The sequence below is a fragment of the Callospermophilus lateralis genome, unplaced genomic scaffold (genome assembly GCF_048772815.1).
Source record: "Callospermophilus lateralis isolate mCalLat2 unplaced genomic scaffold, mCalLat2.hap1 Scaffold_52, whole genome shotgun sequence".
Lineage (NCBI taxonomy): Eukaryota > Metazoa > Chordata > Mammalia > Rodentia > Sciuridae > Callospermophilus > Callospermophilus lateralis.
In genome coordinates this window covers 4,853,609-4,878,503 of record NW_027514454.1, presented here as the reverse complement: position 1 = coordinate 4,878,503, position 24,895 = coordinate 4,853,609, and the positions used below count along the sequence as shown (strand labels likewise).

General features: G+C 41.1%; 1 protein-coding gene across 1 annotated transcript in view; it reads left to right on the top strand.

Annotated features, from left to right (window-relative positions):
* Nucleotides 1–2,608: 2,608 nt before the first annotated feature.
* The window catches only part of LOC143390290 (uncharacterized), a 63,343-nt gene continuing 41,056 nt past the window's right edge, over nucleotides 2,609–24,895 (top strand). Inside the window, 10 exon segments of the mRNA XM_077108331.1 lie at nucleotides 2,609–2,614; nucleotides 3,100–3,190; nucleotides 6,207–6,319; nucleotides 9,383–9,489; nucleotides 9,994–10,108; nucleotides 10,905–10,936; nucleotides 18,375–18,472; nucleotides 20,984–21,080; nucleotides 23,368–23,441; nucleotides 24,666–24,776. Of these exon segments, the coding sequence (XP_076964446.1) occupies nucleotides 2,609–2,614; nucleotides 3,100–3,190; nucleotides 6,207–6,319; nucleotides 9,383–9,489; nucleotides 9,994–10,108; nucleotides 10,905–10,936; nucleotides 18,375–18,472; nucleotides 20,984–21,080; nucleotides 23,368–23,441; nucleotides 24,666–24,776 (844 nt within the window).

Below are 24,895 nucleotides of genomic sequence, written 5' to 3'. Positions count from 1 at the left end.
TTGGATATACACTCTATAATGGAACTGCTGGATCATACGATAGTTGTATTTCTAGTTTCTGCGTGTGTGTGTGTTTGATGAGCCCCAGAGTGTTTGTCTTAATTGCTGTACTAATTTACATTCCTACCAGCAATGTATGAGAGTTCTCCTATTTCTGCATACTTGCCAATACAAAAATAAATACTTGATGTCCCCAAACTCTTTGCTGCCTTCCTCCTTCAACATGGTGACTCAATTCTATCAATGCCAAATTGTTGAAATCATCTTATATTCTCCCATTTCCTGCCAATGCTCAACCCGTGAATCTTCTAGGCATTACCTGTACAATATATCTATTCATCACTCTACTACAACCATGCTGGCCCCCCAATTATCATCTTTTGTCCAGACTATTGCAATAGCCTCAAAATTGAACTCTCTGCTTCTCCCCTGCCTGCCTCTACAGTATTCAAAGTAAAACTTTTAAATGTGTTACCTGACTTGCAGATCTGGAGTCTCTTGGCTACATTTCTCAGCTATATTTTAGATGCCAGCCTCAATATATTAGCAGTCTACTTAGCTTAGAGCTAGGGCCCTATCTCTGAAATACACTTTAAGTTAAAAAACAATAAGCACCCTTTTGTTTAAGTGGAAGGTGGTTGATATCATTGCTTTAGCAGATAAATGTAGTGTATTAAAATCTGGAGGGGAGGAAACAACTTAAACAAAGAATAGGATGCAAAAACACTGAGAAGCAGTTTAATAGCCAGAGAGTCTTTCAGAGAAGCCACCAAAGGATACCAATCTATGGAAAGGTTTTGAAAAAAACCCCAAATAGGAAAATAAAACAGGGACTTAGAGAGGCTGTCTTTGCTAAAAATATCTGTTTCTTCAGTTGGGTTTGCTGCTGCCTAATGTATAACTAAAAGCATGATAAAGTTTGGCATCTCTTCTTCATTTCGTATTTGTCTGTTTTACTCCCTTATTAAACTTTGGGTCTGCCGCAGTCTGGCTAGGCACAGATCACGAGCCACTCAAGCAGGAACAAATTTTATTTCTGAACTCCACCAGCACACTCCACACGCTCCCTAGGAACCTCTCCTGAACGCCCACTCCTCCAGGCACACAGCACACCAACCGGAAATCCCTCCTCCGGACCTTCCCCAACCAATGGGAATTCTCCAGGAATCCCAGAACTCCAAAGTAGCAGGCCTAGGCGGACAGCAGGGGTCTAATATACAATTGAATACAGTTTAACATAACCATCATCATCTCAATGGCTTGTTGGCGTCACCACTCCATTCTGGCAAAAATGCCATGTGTCATTCCGACTCAGCTATGGCTCTCAGCATGGGTCAGATTCCTGCACAACTCTGGGTCATATGGTAGTTCTATTTCTAGTTTTTGGGGTTTTTTTGAGGATCCCCACAGCATTTCCATAATCAATGTACTAATTTATGTAAGTATAAGCATATTAATCATGTAAGTAGTATTCATCTAAAGCTGATAATATGCTTTCTTTAAGGCTGAAGACAGGAAGGTGTGAAAAATTAAGATATTTTCCACAGCCAGCTTGCTTCTACTTCTGGGCCTTGGAGTGGTGCCTAGAAGTCTTCAGTTTTTACCCCACATTTTCCACAAGCAGTGAGTCTTACAGGCGGATCAATGGTGAAGAGACTGCCTTCCCTCAGCAGGAGCAATAGAGTCCCATGGGAACTGAATGCCCCCCATTCCAGGATCACAGATCTAATAGATAAATATCCCATGAAGCAAGTGGACATTGCCCTTGAACAGCTGGCAATGTCCTCAACACCAATAAGACTCGGGGTGATCAGAACTCAAGAGAATGATAAACCACATGACAGTTGACCAGGACTACTTATTACACGTCCGTCTTGGTTCCTGTACCAGTTCTTCCTCTATTTAAGCTAACGCTCTCATTAGTACCTGAGAGACAGGACTGGGACATTGACATCATTTGTCTTTCCAGTATAGGTACATTGATGGAAGCTCCTTTTCCCCATTATTTTCCATTTGGTTTTCAGAGAAAGTTATCAGTTTTGATTTGTTGGGACCCCAGAGTCAGGCCTCTGGCCTAGGACGTGGGAACAGGAAAGGTGCTGGACAAAATCAATGTAGCCCTAAGATGCGACACTGTTTTACTGTCTTAGCATGGATCTTAGCATTTACCACTCTCTTAGCATTGATCACTATCTGGTTTTTATTTATTGCCTTTATTTTCTTTTTAAAGTATAGCTCCATGAGATTAGTAGCCTCTGTCTCTAGTGACATAAGTGGTTGGCACATGGAGTAGGTGGCTCAAGCAGTATTCATGAAGACTCAAGACACAAAATTAGCTTCACAAAACCATGCTTTGTTGGCGTCTCTACGAAAAAACAACCAAATGTAACTCTTTTGTAGTTTATAATGAATTTATCAAAGGCCAACGGAAGCACCAGGATTAACTTACTTAAAAATAATACTCTGGTAAAGTTACTTAGGAAAATAATAGCTTCTGTTCCCTGTTTTGCTGATTCAAATTCCAGATACAATAAATAAAACCCATTTATAAGGTTGTTGTGTTAAATAAGAAAATATGTATCAGCTCCTAGGGCAGCACCTAGGAGGTATGGGGGTAAATGCAGTGACTTTGTGGTTATGATAATATTTGTACTAGTGGTAAATTACATCACGGGATCACCCAGAACTGAGGCTGGTCATCCTGAAGCTAACCCAGTGGGCAATCTACCTACTCTCATAGCGTCCTTGAAATGCCCTTGGCGGCAGCAACATTTGGAGGCTTTTGCTTACAGCTAACAGGGAACAGCTCAGGGGGCTTCAGAGTCTCGCCCAACTTACCGCTAGAGTCAACAGAATTGAGCTGACTCCTGAGAGCAGAGTAGCCACCCACTGCTCCAGCCAAGAATTCCAGGACTGACCTGGATGCGGACTTCCAGCAACTCGCAATAGACGCCCTCAGCGTGCGCCCCCTGGCAGCTGCGCGGCGCTCTCACAGCCCTGAGCGGCGCTCCCAGGGTCCTCTGGGGCTCACAGGAAATGCAGAGCACGCACCGCGCATGGGGCGGAGCCTCTCGCAGCCAGATGGAGGGTATCCTGTAGGGCTTCTTAGTAGCCTTCCAGGTGAAGGGCAGACCCGAGGCGGTGAGGACGTGGGTGCAGGAGCCGGACTTACGGCAGTGCGGCCTGACAGGTAAGTGGGCTGCAGGAGAAGGGCCGCCCAGACACGCCACCTCGTGTACACCAGCTTTCCGCGAGCCGGGGCTTCCCCTCCGCCAGTAGTGGGTGGGCGCTCGCTTGGTGGGCGCAGCTCGGCGCGGGGCACTTCCGGGTAGCCGGGCGGTGGGCGAGGAAACTTGCCTGGTGGGGCGCAAAGCCCTGGTCCAGGCGGTCCGGCTGTGCGGGTGGCTGTGCGGACTCGGAAGACGCACCGCCCCCTTGACTCTGGGAGCCTGCACGCGCCGCAGGTGGCTGGCCGTCGGGTGGTCCTCCCCGTGGCGTTCGGGCTATGCGCGCTGGCGCCGCTCTGCGAGGTCAATCGGGGTCCCATCCTGCCCTCGGGGAGCAGCCGCAGCGACCCTCGCCGGCCTCCCCTTCCCCGTTCCTCGCCGTCAGTCGTCTTTCGGAAGCGCCGGTGGAGCGCGGGCGAGGGCGCGGCAGGATGGACGGGGGGGGGGGGGGGGGGGGGCGGGGGGGGGGCGGGGGGGACGGGGGGGGGGCGGGGGGGGACGGGGGGGGGAGGGGGCGCCCGAGGTTCCCGCCCGGAGAGCGGCGCTTCTCGGTGGAGAGCACTCGGCCCGCTCCTGCCTCCAGGGCTCCATGGCTCTCGGGAAAGGAGGCGCCATGCCGCTTCCCTCAGAGTGGAGGGCGGGTGGAGAGGGGCCTGTGGGCAGGCTGGTCCGCCGCAGTGACCCGGGGGGACGCGGAGGTGGGTGAGGAGGGCGGGCGAAGGCGCGGGTCGCAGGGAGCCTTGGGGGGAGTAGTCGGGCGTCCACCACCAGGCGGTGCGGGAAGACGGGGAACTGTACCAAGGTTAGCGCCGGTGGGCGACTGGCCCTCCTATTCGTTAAAGTAGATGGATATGTAGGGAAACTGTGTGTGGGTCAAGATTCTTCTTTTCCTGATTCCAGCAGCAGTGTGTGTTCTTTGTGAAACATTTGGGGAAATAGCATAAGCTTTTGGTCGCTTCCTGAATTCCTGGTCCTGTAGGTAGATACCACCTGAATGAGCCAGTTCTGATAGTTATCCAGCAGTTGTACCAGGAAGCTAAACCGGGGGCTGCTTTTCCAGCCCTTGCAACAAAAAATTTTATGGTGACCTGATTCCCCATATTAAATCCTTTTCTGTCTAACTTCTTTTTGGATGATTTTTTTTTAACTTTTGCAGTCATCTTCTAAGTATTAAATACTGTTATCTTTGTATAGTTTCATATCATTTTAATTAAACATGTTATTATATACTAATTATAGATTCACCTGCACTTAAAAAAAAAGAGATCCCATGGAACCTTCCTCAGTTTCCCCAATGATAATATCTTGCAAAGCTTCTGTAGAATATCATAGCCCAGACATTGACTGGAGTTTTAGAGGCCTGACTCTGGAGAGCCAACAGATCATTTAGAACAAGAGGAAGCTTCAAACTGCAAGGCATCCTGATCTCACAAGAGGAGAAGGTTAATCATGGCAAGGTCTTTTGGGCGGGGGTACCTGGACTGCCTCATTATAGTCACCTCCTCCTAATCACATCTTGTGAAGGGGCCATTTTCTAAAGGTGTGAGTGATTAGATTGGGTAATCCAGGATAACTAAGTATGGTCTCCCCATCTCCAGACCCTCAACCTTAGTCATGGCTGTGGACTCCATTTTGCCAAGTAAGGTAACATTCACTGATTCTGAGGTCTGTGCATGAACTCTTTGAGCGTCACTCTTTATCCACCACTTCAACCTTTTACTTTTTTAAATATATATCTTTATTTTTACTTATTATTTTATGAGGATCGAACCCAGGACCTCATATGTGTGACGCAAGTGCTCTTCCAAGGAGCTACAACCCCATCCCATCAACCTTTTACTTTTGACTATTTTATAGATATAATTATAAATATATATAATATAAATATTTATAGTGTCTTGCCATCCTTGTTCAGTTTTAAACACCCTTTATGTAGCAGCGTCTCCGTTCTTAACCCTGCTTCTCTGTTGGCGCACAGTGTAGTCCTGTTTTCATGTTGTCCTTTAGCAGGGGCAGTCCACAGCCCAGTTGTACTAGGTTGTGGGGAGGCCAAAGAAGGTGCTGGAGACAGCATGGGAGACATGGTTTATCGGGGAAAGCTTCTAACAGATCAATGACGGCTCCAGGAAGAGTTCCGTGGCAACAGACTGAACAGATAGCACCTGTGTCCCTGAAGGTACTTCTCCAAGCAGTACCTCTCTTGCTCCTGGTGTTTTTCCTGGTGGCTCTGGCCAAACAAGTGACATGTATCCTTTCCACAGAGCCCTCAGTTCTCTGCCCAGCCCCATTGAGGGAGGAGGCTTACATGTTAGACTGAGGAAACAGTGACATCAGCTTTAGTTTGTGTGTATGACCAGCATACATGCAAGAAAGTAGCTTTTTACAGATAACACTGACTTGCCCTAGTGCCCAGTGTGCAGAGAGAAGCCAGTGTCCTCCAAGATGATATGTATCTGGACTTTCCAGCCTAGGCTTGATCTCATTGGTCCCTTAATTTTGCTAGGTTTTTATAAACAGAAAGGGAGCATTCAGGATCATGGTGTTTTACTGTCCCCCTTTTCTTTAAGGGACAATATAGCAGGAATGGCAGATTTAGATGAGTGCCATTAAGCAAGCATATGAACAGTCCATGTGTTGTTTGTTGCATCACTTCTAGGAATACTTATTTCCAGGAAAGGACAGTGGCTTGAGACTGGGTATTACAGAACAGATCCCAGGCTGAGTTTCTCATCGATCAAGAAGATTATATAACAGTGACAGGCTATTTCAGGGCTTTGAATGGTAACCCAAGTCTGCCCAAAAAGAAATTTGGAAATCAGCTAATGTTTGTATACATAGAACGTCCCAATAAAAGATATAGCCAATAAAGTTTGACATTAAGGGAATGTAAGCCATGTTCTTCATTCAAAGCCTTAGAGCTTAGCCCACATATGTGCTGAAATGTCTGCTCTCTGGTTTTTCTATATTTTTTATTTCTAGGAATTCATTTACGCCCTTATCAACTGGAGGGAGTCAACTGGCTAGCCCAGCAATTCCACTGTCAAAATGGCTGCATCCTGGGAAATGAGATGGGCCTTGGTAAGACCTGCCAGGTATGTTACTGTGGAAGAAGCACTGTTTACCTACACTGAAACACCTCCACACAACTCATTTCCATCTTTTTTTTGGGGGGGGGGGTACCCCAGATTGAACTCAGGTGTACTTAAAAACTTTACCATACATCCAGCCCTTTTTTGTATTTTATTTGAAGACAGTGTCTCACTTAGTTGCTTAGTGCCTCCCTAAATTGCTGAGGTTGGCTTTGAACTCATGATCCTCCTGCCTTAGCCTCCGGAGCCAATGGGATTATAGGCGTGTGCCACCACACCTGGCTTAATACCATCTTTAAGTTCTGTTATATATGTGTGTGTGTGAGGGTGTATGTGTGTGTGTATATATGTATATGCTAGAATGTGAAATGCTTAACTTTTAAGAGATCACAACCTTGGGATTAATTTTTCTAGTTGTGGGGGTAGTTATTAATTATGTCATTACCTTTATATGAGCATTGACATGTGTCTGTGAGAAAAGTTACTTGAGTTACAAGTGAAGTTAATGGGCCCAGGTTTAGGGCTTTTCTCTGTGTGAAGCATGTATACTTGCCCAAGGACCAAATTGACTGTGCTTCTTAGTTACACTATATGAAGTTAACTGTATTGCTTCTAATATTACTCTCTCTTTCTCATTGGGGGTGGGTTGGGGTCGGGCTGCTGCCCATTTTTCTACAGTGATAGAGAAATATGGAGGAAGTACCCTATGTTTTCCAAAATAAAACTTAGACTCTCTGACCTTAAAAGGGGAGAATCAGATATGGCCCCCTCGGGCATTGATCTAGTGATCAATGGTGGAGTGTTGAAATTGATGCTTCTGCCAGGATAATAAGCAATACTGCCCTGGGTTGACACATGGCCTTGGATTAATGGAAAATTCAGTCACAACACCACTTGGGTTAATCACTTACTTATCTGAAGGATATAAAAGATATCCTGGTACAATCGTGATATATGTCAGAGGCAGCTTGATCAGAAATCAGGAAGATAAAAACTTTTCAATCCCAGGAAAGTTTCACCAGTGGTCACTGGAGAGAATGAGCAAAGGGTCTCATAATCTTTTTAGAAGTTCAACTGTCCCGTCCGACTCTCACCATATATATATATATATATATATATATATATATATATATAAACTTTAAGCTGGAGCAGCGGTGCACATAGGCTAGTCTGATCATATGTTGAAACGTCCTTTACTTAGGCAGATGTACCTCATCAATCTTGGCATTATTCAGAAACAATGCGACCACTTATATAAGGTCCCCTGAGATTCATCACTTCTCTCTCTTGGGCAAACAAATCTGTTTCTGGTATATTCCTGTACGAGAACTATGAAACTAAAAATCAGTTTCCTGGAGGTATCCTCCCTATAATCTCCTTTGTCTCAGTCATTGAAATTGTCCTACTGACTTCACAGAGAGCCAGCAAATTCCAATTTTCCTTTGCCTTTCCACCTCTACTTTAAATTCTCTAAAAATATACCAACTCCAAGTCTGTTTTGGTAAAAGTATGTTTAGAAATTTTGCATCTACATTATGAAGGATATTGTTTTGTGATATTCTTTTTTATACTAATTTTGTCTGGTTTTAGTATTTGGGTAAAGCTGGCCTCATAGAATATATTGAAAAGTGTTCCTCTTCAATTTTCAGCAAGAGCTTATGTAAAATTGTTCTCATTTCCATTTTAGATGTTTGATAAAATTCACTAGTGACTCTGAATTTATTTGGTAGACACTTCTGATTTGTGTAGTAAAGACAAACTTTCTCTAAATTGCATCCCCAGGGAGCACTCAACAGAATGGTTTTAATCCAGTTAAGCCACTTATTAGAGGGATGCTCTGGGCACACTTTGGGCTGGGATAGTTAAATGAGAAAATCATTTCCTTTTTAAGATTAATATGATTGTGTCAAAAAAAAATGAACTGCCACTCTGTCATCACAGCACTCTAACCACAGCCATAAGCAGCAAGGTATGTTTTACATCATTGAAATTACAGTGTACATCTAGCCCATATGATTTCTATTCATTAATGTAACATTGGCACTATAGTTTTGCATTTTATTATATTCAAAATCATTCAACTGGCTGCATAGTATGCCATTGAGAATTTATAATTTGCTTAAACGTCCTATTGATGAGGAATCATGAATTCCCCCTTTTTTGGGTTACTTAAATTAATTTTGATGTGAACACCTTTGAGCCTATAGTTTTCTCAGGATTTTGAATTTGATCCTTAGGGCATATTTTTTCCTCAGAAATAGCACAGTATTTGGGGATGCAAGCTCTTCATGTGTTTTTGTTTGTTGAGAGCAACTTTAGAGACATAAGTGTACTCAAACATGTCCCGAAGTATGCACATTTGGCTTTGCAAAGTTTCATTTCATACTCATACTTCTTGTGAGAATGATTTATTGTCTGTTTTCTGCATTTGAATGCGTGTTGTAGATATATGCATGTACAACTATGGCATATGGATCCCGCTATACAGTATGATTATAATGCACCCATTATGAAAGACCAAAGGTTGTATCTGTTTTGTTCACATATAACTTGAGCTTAGAACTTGAGCAAGTAGAAGGCACCCTCTAAATGGTTATAGAAGGAGGGAGAAAGTTGGGGAGGAAGCAAAGCACTCTCATCAGAGCAGCCGAGCCAAGGGCCAAGGCCGTGATGTGCATGTACTGCTTGCTGTCAGGTCTTAGCATTTCTGGCTTAATATTTTCAAAGTACTCCTGCTGTTTTCCAACAGGTGTATTGGTTTCATTGATTTCTGTTCTTTCCTGACGTTTTTGCTTTTGGTTCAGTTACATAAATATTGAGCCTCATTGCTCATTAACTCCTAAAGTAATTGAACACCATCGATTTCCTTAGCAAAGTCACTGAGCTTACTTGATGTCGTTCTATGAACTTCTAAGAACCTACTAGTTTCCTAATATGAGGAAGATTGTATGGAATTTCTTTTTAAAGCAAGTCTTGTATAACAGTTTGTGTTCTCTGCCTATGGTTGTGGGAACTTTATGGTTGTGTCTCCTGGAAAGGTGATCAAAACTGCCTGCTTTGTTTCAGATGATTGCTCTCCTCATTTACTTGACGGGAAGGTTAAATGATGAAAGACCATTTCTGATTCTCAGTCCTCTGTCTGTTTTGAACAACTGGAAAGAAGAAATGGAAAGGTACAGAGTAGATGTAGCTGAACTTGTATTGTTTATGTGAAGATATTTTTCTAGATGATGGATAAAAGATCATGAAGCAAAATCTTGTCATATTCAATGATTTTATTCCAGAAAGGTTGAACTGAAACAGTGTAGGCAAGACACAAGGTCTGATCGGGGAGGATCCAGTGGGTGTTACTGTTACCCTTCTACAATTTAAAGGCTAGTACTTATTCTCAGTAAATTTTGCTGATGTAAAGGAGAAACTGTCCTTCTCATAATAACATAGGAAGTAACTAAAGTGAGAAACATCATTGCATTTTTAGTTAGCATGAGACACTCTTAGACCTGATCCTTCTCCCTGCTTAACACAGACCTTACCCTGAGGTCTAACCATTATTCTAGGTACAGTTCTGTGACCAGCACCTAATGAATGGCGTCTGCACACTGCAGTCCGTCCATGACATGCACACACCATCTCATGGCTGTGGCATTTGGGTCATCTGCTTCTTTTCTTGGATTTAGATTTGCTCCAGGTCTTTCTTGTGTAACATATGCAGGGGACAAGGAGGAAAGAGCCCATCTTCAGCAAGACCTAAAACAGAAGTCACGTTTTCATGTGCTGCTGACCACCTATGAGGTTTTCATTCGTTTCTCCTAACCTGGGTCCTTAGAAGTTGTAGAACCCACTGAATTATATTGACTTTTTTTTGAGAGCACACATTTTTCTAGGAGGACATCCACCTTCATCACATTGTCAAAGAGGGACTGTGACCAAACGAAGTACAGAATCACTGTGCTTCAAGGTAGCTAGACATATTTCCCTCTCTACTTGTGGATTAAGGGGAAAGCTTCCCAGAAAGTGGCACTTTAGCTGCCTCTTTGTTGATGAACAGGAGGAGGCAGGCAGCAGGGCAGAGGGTTTCATGTACAGAGGCATCATGTCTGATAACCGGGTGATAGGAATGCAGGATGCCTAGTTTCGGTCTTGTTTTAAATCCTTATCTGAGTAAGACTGGGCAACTGTAAGGCCTTCTACTTAACCATAACTTCTGATTGTGTGATAGTGGTACTTAGAAATTGTGCTTAGTTTTTAACTTAGTAAACAAGTTAAAGGCTTAGATCCTCTGGTTTAAGAGAGTTAACAAGAAATAAGAAACTAGATTATTAATAATCAGAATTTATCAATACCAGTCTTTATTTTTTTAATTCTAACTTTTTTCTTTTGTTACCAAGGATTGAACCTAAGGGTACTTAACCACTGAACCAATCCTCAGCCTTTTTTATTTTTGAAGACAGAGTCTCAGTAAGTTGCTGAGGCTGGCTTTGAGCCTGCCGCCGTCCTGCCTGAGTCTCCAGAAGCTGCTGGGATTCAGGTGTGGGCCAGCATGCCCAGCAATACCAGTCTTTTTAATGTGTCTTCCTTAATTTTTCAGATTTGCTTGAAAGATGCACCGTTCCTAAAATCGTGAGTATACTGTACCCTGTCAGAAACTGTGCTGAATGTGTGGAAGTCTTGTCTTGTCTTACACTTTTTGATACTTCGCCTCTTTCCTGATATGTCTGGTCTGTCTTCTTTGGGTCCTGTTGATGTATAGGCAGGCATGGTGGGAATTCTGTGATCTAACCTCTACTCATTAGCTATGTGTTATTGGGTTGGTTTCTTAATTTCCATCAACTTCAATGTCCTCATCTGTAAACTGGGGGTAGTTACCTTTATTACTTTGGATGACTATTGTGACAACTGAGATTAAATCTACATGGTTGTTGTTTAGCAGATTACTAGAGATTTTTATTACTAGCAGATTTTTATTGTTGTTTTTTGGTTTTATTTTGGTACTGGGGATTGAACCCAGGAGTACTCTACCACTGAGCAACATCTCCAGTCCTTTTTATTTATTAATTTTTTAAATTTTGAGACAGGGTCTTTCTAAGTTGTCAAGGAAGGCCTTGAATTTGTGATCCTCCCGCCTCAGCTCCCAGAGTCTCCAGGATCACAGGTGGGGCACTGCATCCAGCCTGGACACTGGATTCTTTACACTGTAACTGCACAGACACCTGTGAGGACTGCTGCTTGAGATCTTACCTTAGTATAGGAGCCTTTTCCTGGCAATTACCAGGTCGCACTCAGTGCTATAGAACTGACTATTTGGAAAAGAAGTTTGAAGTATACTTGTAATTTGTCCATTTAACTATGTCTTGGTACTGGGGATTGAATTCAGGGGCATTTACCACTGAGCTGCATGCCCAGCCCTTTTCATTGTTTATTTTGAGAAAGTCTCACTAAGTCGTTGGGATGGGACTCAAATTTGCAATCCTCCAGCTTCCCAAGTAGTTGTCATTGTAGGTGTGCCCCATCGTGCCCTGTGTGCATCTTTCATACTCAGGTTTTGTTCTCAAAGGCCCTTATCAATATTTTAAATATTTTTTCCTCATCCAGATTGTTGTAAATGAGTTTCTGTTTTACTCTTATTTTGAAGACTGGGATCAAGATTTTATGATTCCATCCAGTATTTTGTTTTACTTAATTTACATTTAAATGAGCATATGATGTGTTTCCTCTTTTTCTTTCTTTTTACTTTATTATTTTTATGTAGTGTCACGTTATTTCATGTCATTTCATTTTATGGTTCTGGGCATTGAGCTGAGGGCCTCCCAACTGCTCTACCACTCAGTCCTTACCCCAACTCTTCTTGTCTTCTTAATATCCAACTTGTCTTGTTTTGAAGTCTCTCCATGGAAAGGGAGTTACTGGTAATAACCAGGAAAGTAAATCATAGAGCTGCCCCATGGTCTGTACAGTAGAGGGATGAGGAGTACAAAGATATTCATGAAACACGGTACTGTCTGGCAGGTCTCAGAAGGTAATAAGATTGGGACATAAATGTTCTTGGGTACTTTATGTAAATTGTCCCATTTTGGTTTCATGAAAATCCTAGTAGGCAGGGATTATTATTCGCATTTTACAAAAAAAGGATATTAAGAGATTAAGAATCCAAGTAAGGCAGAGCAGACATTCAAACCCAGCACTTGGTGCTTTGGGCCTCTTTTTTTTATGTTTATTTTTTTTAGTTGTAGTTGGACACAATACCTTTATTTTATTTATTTAGTTTTATGTAGTGTTGAGGATCAAACCCAGGGCCTCGCACATGCTAGGCGAGTGCTCTACTGATGAGCCACAGCCCCAGTCCCTGGACCGTGTTTTTAAGAGAAGCTTCTCTAAGTATGTAGAAGCACTGAAATGTCACCTTATTCAGCAGAAACACATTTTTACATTTCAGTCTGTTCTGAATGCATTTCTGGGTGGGTTTAAGAGCCTTAGTAATAAAGGGACATTTATAATATTGACTCATAGCAAGAATCCCAACAACATAGTTGTTTCTTTTAGTATGTTTGTTAATGTTATATTTCTCCATTGCTATATTTTACATTCTGAAAATAGGCAATGTGATAAAATCTGCACTCAAGAGGTTTATGAAGGCCATTTTTAAGTTGTATGTTATCACCATGAAATATTGAAATCTTTTGGACAACAGGCAGTAGGCTTGTGAAATCTTGGATCGAGAAGATCAGGAGTTCCCTTGTTGGACTCTCCATTCTTGTGTTGGAATTCCCTCTACTTTCGTTTCTGGGAAACAGTCTTTAATTTCCTTTGATGAGTGATTCCATCCACTTTCACTCATTGAACCAAAATCCACTTCACTTAGCCTTTTGCGTTAAATAAGCATTTTTAGATGTTTGTGTATATACATATCTGTGTCTAGTCCTTCCAAAGGAATCAGACCTAGTCTGTTTTGAGTGGAACTATACTATGGACGCTCACCACCTATGTCATAACCACCATCCAACCTCATGGGGACCCTGTCTCCTTATAATCCTAAATATATCCCCTGCTTATTCTGCCCAGTGCTCTCCTTGCACTTCCTGCCCTCTTTTTGGATCCCCAGTTCAGTCTTCTCCTACTCCACTCTTGTTAGCTGAGTGTCTGTCTCTGTCTCTCTTCCTCTCAATTTTCTCTGTAGCCTAAGGAGGAAGGCTTCCTTTGTTGTTGTTGTTGTTTTTCTGCAAATATTTATTGATCCAGATGAGTCCATAGGGATAGATTAGATTAAGACATTGACCTTGACTTTCAGGGGTGTGTAGTCTTGTAGCAGATGCAGACAAACATAGAAACAAAGGCAAAGGGTGGCATGTGCTCACCAGTAGGTAGAGTGCCAGTGTGTTTATTAACCTGCCCACCGCCTATACTGTGAGCCTCTGTGATCAGATTTCCCACATTTAATTCCTTCCATCAAAAATTCCTCTTACACTGCTTGTGGGATACAAGAACTGTGCAAACTTATTTATTAAATGATTTAAATAAGAGGGAAAATGAGAGATGCTTAAAAAAGAGTTGAGTAAAAGTGAGAAAGAAGATGATATTATTAACATCTAGTACTTACTGAGATTCACTGCTATAGTTTGGATCCTATATATCTCCCAAAGGCTCATATGTTAAAGTCTTGGTCCCCAGCATGAAACTAGTGAAAGTGTGTGGAACCTTTGAAAGGTGAGTCCTCATGGGATGTCTTCTGGTCATTCATTGAGGGTGTGTCCTTGGAATGGGTTGCAGGGATCCAGCCTCTTCCTCTTCTTTGCTCTCTATGTCCCAGCCTTGAGATAGCTGGCTTGCTCTGCCATGCCCTTCTGCCATGATGTGCTTAACAGCAAGGGGGCCAGCTGATGGTGGACTGACCCTCCAAATTTGTGAGCCAGAGTAAAACTTTTCTCTTTATAAACTCATTATCTCAGCTACTTGTCACAGTAGCAGAAACACATTAATTATGGGTTAATTATCTTTCTTTATATTAGTTTTTTTTTATTTATATATGACAGCGGAATGCATTGCAATTCATATAACATATATAGAGCATGTTTTTTTCATATCTCTGATTGTTTACACAGTATATTCACACCATTCGTGTCTTCATACGTGTACTTTGGATAATAGTGCCCATCACATTCTATCATCATTTCTAACCCCATGCCCACTCCCTTCCCCTCCCATCCCTCTGCCCTATCTAGAGTTCGTCTATTCCTCCAGTGCTCTCCCTCCCTACCCCACTAAGAATCAGCCTCCTTATATCAAAGAAAACATTCAGCATTTGGATTTTTGGGATCGGCTAACTTCACTTAGCAATATTCTCCAGCTCCATCCATTTATCTGCAAATGCCATGATTTTATTCTCTTTTATTGCTGAGTAATATTTCATTGTGTATGTTTGCCACATTTTTTTAATCCATTCATCTACTGAAGGGCATCTAGGTTGGCTCCACAGTTTAACTATTGTGAATTGTGCCTCTATCAACATTGCTGTGGCTGTGTTCCTGTAGTATGCTGTTTTTAAGTCTTTTGAGTATAGACTGAGGCGTGGGATAGCTGGGTCGGATGGTAGTTCCATTCCCAGCTTTCCAAGGAATCTCCATACTGCTTTCCATATTGGCTACACCAATTGCAGTCCCACCAGCAGTGTACCTTTTCCCCCACTTCCTCGCCAGCACGTATTGTTGTTTGTATCCATAATAGCTGCCATTCTGATTGGAGTGAGATGAAATCTTAGAGTACTTTTGGTTTTTATGTCTCTAATTGCTAGCGATGATGAACATTTTTTTCATATATTTGTTGACTGATTGTATATCATCTTCTGAGAAGTGTCTGTTCAGGTCCTTGGCCCATTTATTGATTGGGTTGGTTATTTATTTATTTATTTTAGTGTTTAGCTTTTTGAGTTCTTTATATACCCTAAAGATTAGTGCTCTGTCTGATATGTGAGGGGTAAAGATTTGCTCCCAAGATGTACACTCTCACTAATTGTTTCTTTTGCTGAGAAGAAACTTTTTAGTTTGAATCTGCCCCATTTATTGAATCTTTATTTTAATTCTGGCACCAAAGGAGTCTTATTAAGGAAGTTAGGGCCTACTTTTTCTTCTATTAGATCAGGGTCTCTGGTTTTATTCCCAGGTCCTTGATCCATTTTGACTCGAGTTTTGTGCACGGTGAGAGATAGGGGTTTATTTCATTTTGCACGTGGATTTTTAGTTTTACCAGCACCATTTGTTGAAGAGTTTATCTTTTCTCCAGTGTGTGTTTTTGGCACCTTTGTCTAATATCAGATAATTGTAATTTTGTGGCTTAGTCTCTGTGCCCTCTATTCTGGTCTACCAGTCTGTTTTGGTGCCAATACCATGCTGTTTTTGTTACTATTGCTCTGTAGTATAGTTTAAGGTCTGGTATAGTGATGCCCCCTGCTTCACTCTTCCTGCTAAGGATTGCTTTAGCTATTCTGGGTCTCTTATCTTAGCAGATGAATTTCATGATTGCTTTTTTGTTTCTATGAGGAATGTCATTGGGATTTTGATTGGAATTGCATTAAATCTGTATACTGCTTTTGGTAGTATGGTCATTTTGATAAAATATTAATTCTGCCTATCCTAGAGTGAGGTAGATCTTTCCATCTTCTAAGGCCTTCTTTGATTTCTTTCTTTAGGGTTCTATAATTTTCTTTATACAGATCTTTTACCTCTTTCCTTAAGTGGATTCCCAAGTTTTCTTGTGTGTGTTCTGGGGTTTTGTTTTGTTTTGCTTTTGTTTTATTTTTGTTGTTCAGGTTTTGAGGTTATTGTGAATGAGATAGTTTTTCTCATTTCTTTCCAGAGGCTTTGTCACTGATATACAGAAATGCTTTTGACTTATGGGTGTTGATTTTGTATCCTGCTACATTCATTTATTTACTAGTTCTGGAAGTTTTCTGGTGGAACTTTTAGGGTCTTCCAAGTGTTGAATCGTATCATCATCAAATAATGCCAATTTGAGTTGTTTTCCTATATGTATCCCTTATGTTTCTTTTGTCTAATTGCTCTGGCCAGTGTTTCATGTACTGTTTTAAATAGAAGTGGTAAAAGGGGGCATCTCTGTCTTGTTCCAGCTTTTAGAGGGAATGCCTTCAATTTTTCTTCATTTAGAATGATGTTGGCCTGGGGCTTAGCGTAGAGAACCTTTATGATTTTGAGATATGTTCCTGTTATCTTTAGTTTTTCTAGTGTTTTGAACATGAAGGAGTGCTGTATTTTGTCATATGCTTTTTCTGCATCTATTGAGATGATCATATGATTCTTATCTTTAAGTCTATTGATGTGATGACTTACATTTATTGATTTCTGTTATGTTGAAACAACCTTGCATCCCTGGGATGAATCCCACTTGATCATGGTGCACAATCTTTTTGATGTTTTTGTATTCCATTTGCCAGAATTTTATGAGAATTTTTGTATCTTGTTCATTAGAGATACTGGTCTGAAGTTTTCTTTTTTTTGTTATGTCTTTGCCTGGTTTTGGAATCAGGGTGATATTGGCCTCATAAAATGAGTTTGGAAGTGCTCCCTCTTTTTCTGTTTCCTGAAATAAATTAAGAGTATTGGTATTAGTTATTCTTTAAAGGTCTTGTAGAACTTGGCTGTGTATCCATCCAGTCCTTGGCTTTTCTTGGTTGGTAGACTTCTGATAGTATCTTCTATTTCGTCATTTGAAATTTTTTTTTTTTTTAAAGAGAGAGGGAGAGAATTTTAATATTTATTTTTCAGTTCCGGCAGACACAACATCTTTGTTTGTATATGGTGCTGAGGATTGAACCCGGGCCACATGCAAGCCAGGCGAGCGCGATACCACTTGAGCCACATCTCCAGCCCATCATCATTTGAAATTGATCTGTTTAAATTGTGTATTTCATCCTGATTCAATTTAGGCAAATCATATGACTCTAGAAATTTGTCGATGCCTTTGAGGTTTTCTATTTTATTGGAGTACAAGTTTTCAACATCATTTCTGATTATCTTCCTGTATGTCTGTAGTGTCTGTCATGATATTGGAAAGAAGGCTTCCTTTTTGTAGGCCAGCCTTTACACAGACGTTTGTTTTAATTTTTCAAGTATTGTCCTTCGTTACCCACTTTTTTGTTTGACACACTTAGTTTTACAAGTGCAAAAATAATGCAGTGGGATTCCATAATGTTTACCAATAAAATTAAAAACGCCCACTTTATTATCTTTTGCATGATTTTCACATTTTTAAAAGGATATTCAATATTTATACCTTTTTCATTATTGTATTTTGCAGCTACTATTTATCATTTTATCACCTATTATTAGATAGTTTATTTTCATTTTTTGCTATTTTAAGTTAATGCATCTAGAATATCATCCAATTTTTTTCCATATTTTGGATTGTTTTAACAGCTTTCCACCAGTAGCCTCTGTTAAAAATATGATTCTAGGACTGAAACTTCTTGAGAAATTACTCTCATGACATACTATACTATAAACATGCTGTGGCAGCAGCCCCCAGTGACCTCCACGTTAACAAGTCCAGTGGCTGCATCATCCTGGACATCTCCGTGATCCTGTTCACCACTCTCCCATTATAAAGTCCTACTCCTTTAACTGTGACATCACTGTCTCTTGATTTTTCTTATGGGTTTGAATATCTGCTCTGCCCTTATGATCTTGACCTAGTTACCTAGCCTTTCAGAGTTTTAGTGTCCTTGTTGGCACAATTATGGTTACTTGTCTTATTCTTTGGATTAAATTGCACATAAAGCCACAAGCGCAATGTCTGGTACATAGTACAATATGATAAACGTATCCTTTCATTTCTGTCTCTGGCTCCTTACTTTCTGCATAGATCTTTCTCATCTGAGGGGAAAACAAAGCACATGGTAGTAACCTTTCAAGATAGGAAGGTCACGATGCCAGGTATGCTTCTAACAGAGTGGGCTGTTACTCTTTCTAACACGTCATAATTGTATAGTAAGATGTGGTTGTGAAATATGTTTGAGCTACACGAAACTGAAAGTTTGTATTTTCTCTCACAGCTTCTCCTATAGTGTTCTTGTTGTGGATGCAGCCCACAGATTGAAAAGCCAAAGCTCTCTGCTGCATAAGACACTCTCAGAGGTAAACTCAAAGGATAGTCTTCGTTTTTACACACACCCCTTCCTTTTTTAATAGACTTTATTTTTTAGAGCAAGTTAGGTTTACAACAAAATTGAATAGAAGGTACAGAGAGTTCCCATATATCCCCTGCCCCTTTACAAGCCTAGCTTCCCCCATTCTCAGCCTCTCCCTGAAGAGAGATGTTAAAACTAATGAACCTACGTTGGCACCTCAGTGTCACCAGAGTCCGTAATGCTGGATTCATTCACTGTTGCGTGTCCTGTGAGTTGGAACAACAGGCAATGGCATGTTTCCACCCTATAGTATCATGCAGAGCGGGTTTCCTGGCTCAGAAATCCTATACCCATCTGTCCACCATTCCTTCTCCCCTCTAACTCCCCTTTAAAACTTAGACTAGTCTATACAGAGCCAACTAAATGGAAACTTTATGATTATTATTATTTGTTCTAATTTGTAATATATGACAGCAGAATGCATTACAATTCACATTACCCATATAGAGCACAATTGTTCCTATCTCTGGTTGTACACAAAGTAGAGTCACACCATTTGTGTCTTCATACGTGTACTTCGGATAATGATGTCCATCTCATAAATTAAAACTTTTGTAGTCAGACTTCTGCAGAGCTAAATAAACCTGTTTTGGAGGGCAATGACAAAAGTAGTATTTAATATGACTAATTACTATTCCTTTCTCTTGTTATCAAATGAGTCAGACCCTACCCCAATAAAATGAATTTTATTTTTGGAGATGTTTCAACTCTCTTTTGATTGCTTTTAATTTTTCTCTCTTTTTTTTTTTTTTACAAATAAAGATCTTATACTCCTGTCTGCAGTTGCAGATGCATTGGATATACCTTACACCTCCCCCAATTTACCTATTTAGAAACTTACCGTTCACATGGAGTCATGAAGAGACCAATTTCTTACAGCATATTGCCTTCAGTCTCTCATCTGTTGTATTTTTAGTATGATACACTTGATTGCATTCCCTTCTCTTGATCTCTTGTATCATTTGGCAAAGTAGATGAGAAAGATCATTGTGGCCTGGAGCTGCCCTTGTTTCTGAGAAGCCAATGAAATGTGAAGTACCTTCTCCTTGTTGACCTGAAAGTTTGCTCATTCATGAGACCACACTTGTTAATTTCTGACCAAATCAAAATTTGGTCCTCATCCTATAATAAATCACTTAAATTTAGAGGAAAATCTTAGACCTGGATTATGTATTTAATATTTATTGGCCTAAAAGTTGCAGTGTTTAGAGTTTTTACTGGAGATATAATCATTTTTATTAGTTTCAAATATTGTTATCCCCTGCCTGGTAGGGCATCCTCTATCTCTGCTGTCTTTGCCTTCTTTTTAGGGACCCTTGATTATGTGTCTTTCCCAAGAGTTGGTACTCTATATTTAAAAGAATACACATGCATAGGATGTGACTTTTCCACATTACTTAATTCTGCTGGTGTAAGTTCTTATTAATGTCAGCTCAGAGGTTGACCTTGCTTGGCCTGATATCTGTTGTCACTGTTTTTCTTCCTTCATTAGTCTCTTCTCCTCCATGTTCTTATCTGTTTCTCAGTGTTTTTCCTTTTTCTTTTGGAAATGCTGGGGATTGACCCAGGGCTTCATGCATGCTAGGCAAGCGTTCTGCTGGTGACCCACATCCCCAGCCCTGTTTCTCAAAAATTTACATAATCCCTTTTTATGTTGGACTGTCCATGGCTTACTATCCAGAAACATCTAGAAATCTTGATATCTTGACTCTGATATATTGCAAAGTTTATGAGCAGACATTGTGTCAGTGTAAATCTTGCTGCTTGCTTGTAGCATTGAGGCCTGATACTATAAATAACTCTGGCTTCTCAAACTCTTTGAATTAATGTGTTTACTGAGATACTCCCGTTAATTCCCCCATGTAGGTCATAACATAGTTTGACTCCTCACATAGATTGCATTTAGTAACCCTAGTGAATACTCATGTAATACAACATGATGTCACTTACATGCTGTACTTGTTTTAAGGAGTCTTTGCCAAGTACCATTATGAGCTGTTTAAAAGTTTAACAGAACTTTAATCAAGTGCACATTAGAACTTTTTTTAAGGGAGGAGGGGCATTAGGAACATAGATTTTGAAGGACATCTTCCATAATATTCTGACTGCTGCCTGTATCTTGAGAATCGCTTTTATACACACCTAAGCCTATTTCTTGATTCCTTATCTAGAGTGAGAGCCTTAGAATTTCCTTTGTGGATCTTCTTGATCTCTGGCATCTTCCTTTCCCTCAGTTTCCTAAAGAGTGAGTTTGTTTCTTAGATAAATATTTATTAGACTTTTTGGATGTGCCAGGCTCTGCAGGTGGTATTAAGCAAATTATTACAAAATGCATGGAATAGGTGAGACTGAAGGGCCTACTGCATTAGAAAGAGCTTGGGCTCTCTTGCTGTGGGCTACCTATTGGGTTTTCTACTCAAGAACTTTGCCCTGACTCAGGGCACACAATTAGGATTGGACTCTCTGCTTTCCAGGTGTGGAGCCAGAGCCTTTTGAAGTTGGAGACCACCTGATTGAGGCTAGTGGGAAACTTCACCTGCTGGATAAGCTGCTGGCATTCCTGCATTCCAGGTAGGAATAGGTTGACATGTACTGCTCTAGGGAGTGACTGATTCAAACCTGAATAATGAGGAACTTACTGATTCTTGAGACTGATTCAAGTTCCCTTTTTCAGAAGCCTGGAATTCAAGGCCTACTTTCTCTGCAACTGTACACCCACCCCCTATTCCATCTCATCCAACCCCACTCCTCCACCTTTATCCTTTCTTTCCTGAATTCCTACAGCATTTAGGATCCCAGTCCAGGACTTGGCAAGCCCTGCCTTACTCTGCTACCTTGTTGATCAGTGTGTGTTTACCTCATCAGTCCAACTATGTTGGTTGCATCCACAAGGACGAGTCAACATTGAGCATTTCTTTTTTGAAGAATAAGATAGCTTTAATGTGTCTTTCCATAGAATGTCGATTATATAGAAAAACAGAGCAGAGAAATCTGGCAGAAAATATCTTAATTAAATGAAAAAAAGTTAACATAATCAGGCTGTCTAGAGATATAGCTGTGTGTTGCAACAGACACACTAAGGGGGCCCTGGTTCCATTTAAAAGTGAGACAGCAAGGTGACTCACACCTGTATTCCCAGTTGACTCTGAAGGATGAGGCAAAATGATCACCAAGTGTGAGGCCAGCCTCAGCAATTTAGCCAGTCCCTCTCTCAAAATAATAATAAGTAGGTTTAGACATAGCTCAGTGGTAGAGAGCATTCCTGGAGCATTTCTTTTAAAATTGCCTGCTGCTTCCTTGAGTTGAACTGACACATAATAAAGGTTGAGTAAACATTGGGTCTTGTTAATCTTTGGGATTTGATTTAAACTCAAGGCGTAGTTGGGGAATACTCTTTCCCAGAAATGCAAGTTGGGTATCAGAAGATGACATTTGGTTAGTGTTCAGCAGCCTGGTATCCAGCATGTACATCTTCATCACCACAGGAAAGGGGGAGTCTAGGAAAAGACCAGAGACTCAAGAATTTCAGAATTGTGCCTTTAGGATGATTGCCCCAGGTGTGGCCTGAACTAACCTAAAACTTCAGATTTTTCAAAATTGCCCAGTCTTTTGCAAATTAAATAATTGCATGTCTTGGGGCTGGCGTTGTGGCTCAGTGGTCGAATGCTTGCCTAGCTAGCACATGCGAGGCCCTGGGTCCAATCCTCAGCACCACACAAAAATAAATAAATAAATAGCTCAGTGACTAAGCACTCGCCTCACGGTGAGGCAGGAGATTAGATCTTCAGCACCACATACAAGAATATAAATAAATAAAACAAAGTTATTGTGTCCATCTACAACTAAAGAAATTGAAAGAATAAAATAAAGGTATTGTGTTCAACTATGACTAACACGTAAATATAAAAAATTGTTAAAAATTATAATTACACGTCTTACTGTATTTTATGGCCTTTGACGTATCTACCATAAGTGAGTGTGTTAGAGATGGAGAAGAACCTATAGATACCTTCCGTCCAAGTTTTTCATGACCTCGAAAGGTTATGCCCAATGTCATATAGGTAATAAGTGGCAGAGAGAGATAAGAATCGAGGTACTCACCTTCAAACTCAGTGCTTTTTCCAACAATTTGGGGCTAGAGTCTGGCCAATGTTCTCCCCAACTCTTGGTCTTACTCTCCTGGCAGCCTTAAGGTAAGTTTAGTTTCTTAAAAAGAATGTTGTTTTAACAGCATTGTCCTTATTTGTTCAGGCAAATTTAAAACAATGTCTGATAAGAAGGGCAGTCACCTTGACTTTGTTCCTCCTACATTATTTTGAATTTTCCTTTCCTTTCTTCACTCTCTATATGTAAGTTTCTTGTGTACCATGGGGGATTGCTTCTCTAACATGCTTCTCGACTTTTCTAGATGGTAATGACTTGTACCGCCAAGTAGGAATAGCAGTAGATAGCCTTCCGTAGCTCTTCAGGATCTTGGGGAACAGGTGCACACATATTTGAACTTTGCCTTTACTCTTCACATGTGTATTTATTTTTCTATTGAAATGAAACTTCTGTTTTCATTGAGTGAAGTGTAATATTCCAGAAAGAGGCTCCTTGGTTACGCCAGGGCTTTCACACTCCCTAGTGAATTGACAGGTGCCCTGGGACTGCTCTGAGGGATGCCGCTACATGTGGAGGCACTTTGTCTTCTTGTGTAAAGTATTCAGAGTTTCTGAGAAAGTTATAGGACATTGATATTTCTACTTTAGCATTTCCCTTATGTGTAAAGTTGTCCTCTTTGTTAGATTTTGCCTGAGGGTCACTCGCCCTAAACACTACTAGAGTTGGCAGTTTCTCCTTTTCTTCTTCTTGCCAGGGGCCATCGTATCTTACTCTTCTCTCAGATGACCCAGATGTTGGATATTCTCCAGGACTATATGGACTACAATGGTGACTCCCCTTGGCCACTACATCATCTGAGAATCATAAGGGGTGTGGGAAGGTTACCGAGGAAAATGTTAAAGACAAGAAGGTGAAAAGGCTGAGGAGAGTGGACAGTGATGTGTGAAGCAAGGATCGACTGCAGGGTAGAGATGTATGGGCAGAAGTAACACCCACATTCTCACCAGGTGATACAGGTGATGGGTATGGAGCAGACGTGAAAATGTTGAGTGGCTTCAAAAATGTGTGAGTCGAGTTTCAGTGACAAACACTTGCAGCATCTCTCGACAGTTCAGCAGTTATGTACTTATTCAGGATTAGTAAGAAAATGAAGATTGATAGTATGGAGATCCCACAAATCAAGCAGGGGGAGGGTAGGAGCAATTATTTCTGTGACAGTAGGGAATGTAGGCAGTTACTTGAGAACTCTGCTTAATATATAATAAAATTGATGTGGGATAATGGGACAAAGCTTGAACAGAGGTTGATTTTTGAGCCTGTGGGAGAGTATCAGCCTCAGAAATAACTGTTTTAAAGTTTAGTTGAGAGTGGTCTCTCAGATCTACTTGATGCCCCCCAAGTACTGCAGTAACTGGACACTTCAGCTACTGGCACATTGAGGAATCTCGAGTGCCAAAACATGACTTGAGATTGTAATTCCCCTTCCTGACCTGATGCGTGGTGACAAGTGGAGAGCCCTAGAGCTTCACTGAAAAGCAGGTGCTGGGTCATCAGGCAGGCTCCCAAGTGCTTGTCTTACTGCTTGCCTAAGTCAGGATTTTGTCTCAGCAGGCACCAACTTCCAGCGTGTGGATATTTAGGGTGGCCTGGGAAGAGTCAAAATTAAATATTAACTCTGCAAATGCCAAAGACTTTGGCTGCCTGTGTTTTTAAAACCCAGGCTAGTGTGTTATGGTGATTTTTTTTTTGGTGAAGTGATGAATTGTTCCCCTAAATTTAGATCTTTCAGACTGGGGTATGGCTCAGTGGTAGAGCCCTTACCTGGCATGTGAGAGGCACTGGTTTGAATCCTCAGTACCACATAAAATAAGAAACAAGATCAAGTTATCAAACAGTTGAGATCTTTCCCTTGGGCTTTATTGCAAGTAGGGCAGGCTTGGGTTGGAAAGGACAAATAGGCATTGGCTTAGGAATGACTTGATTATTTTATTTCCTAAGAGTCCTTGCAAAGAGTAAGGACCTGTGTGTGGTTGTTGTCTTCTCTGCGTAAAGGCTACAGCTATGAGCATGTGGACGGTTCTGTGAGAGGCGAAGAGAGACACCTGGCCATCAAGAACTTTGGACAGCAGCCCATCTTTATTTTTCTCCTGAGCACCAGGGCAGGTAAACCCAGGGGTGTTGAGGAAGCAGACAGGCATACCACCACTGATACGTTTTCCCCTCATTCTCTGAAAGGCGAGGTTCTTACCAAGGAGTATTGAAAAGGAGAGAATCGAGGCACT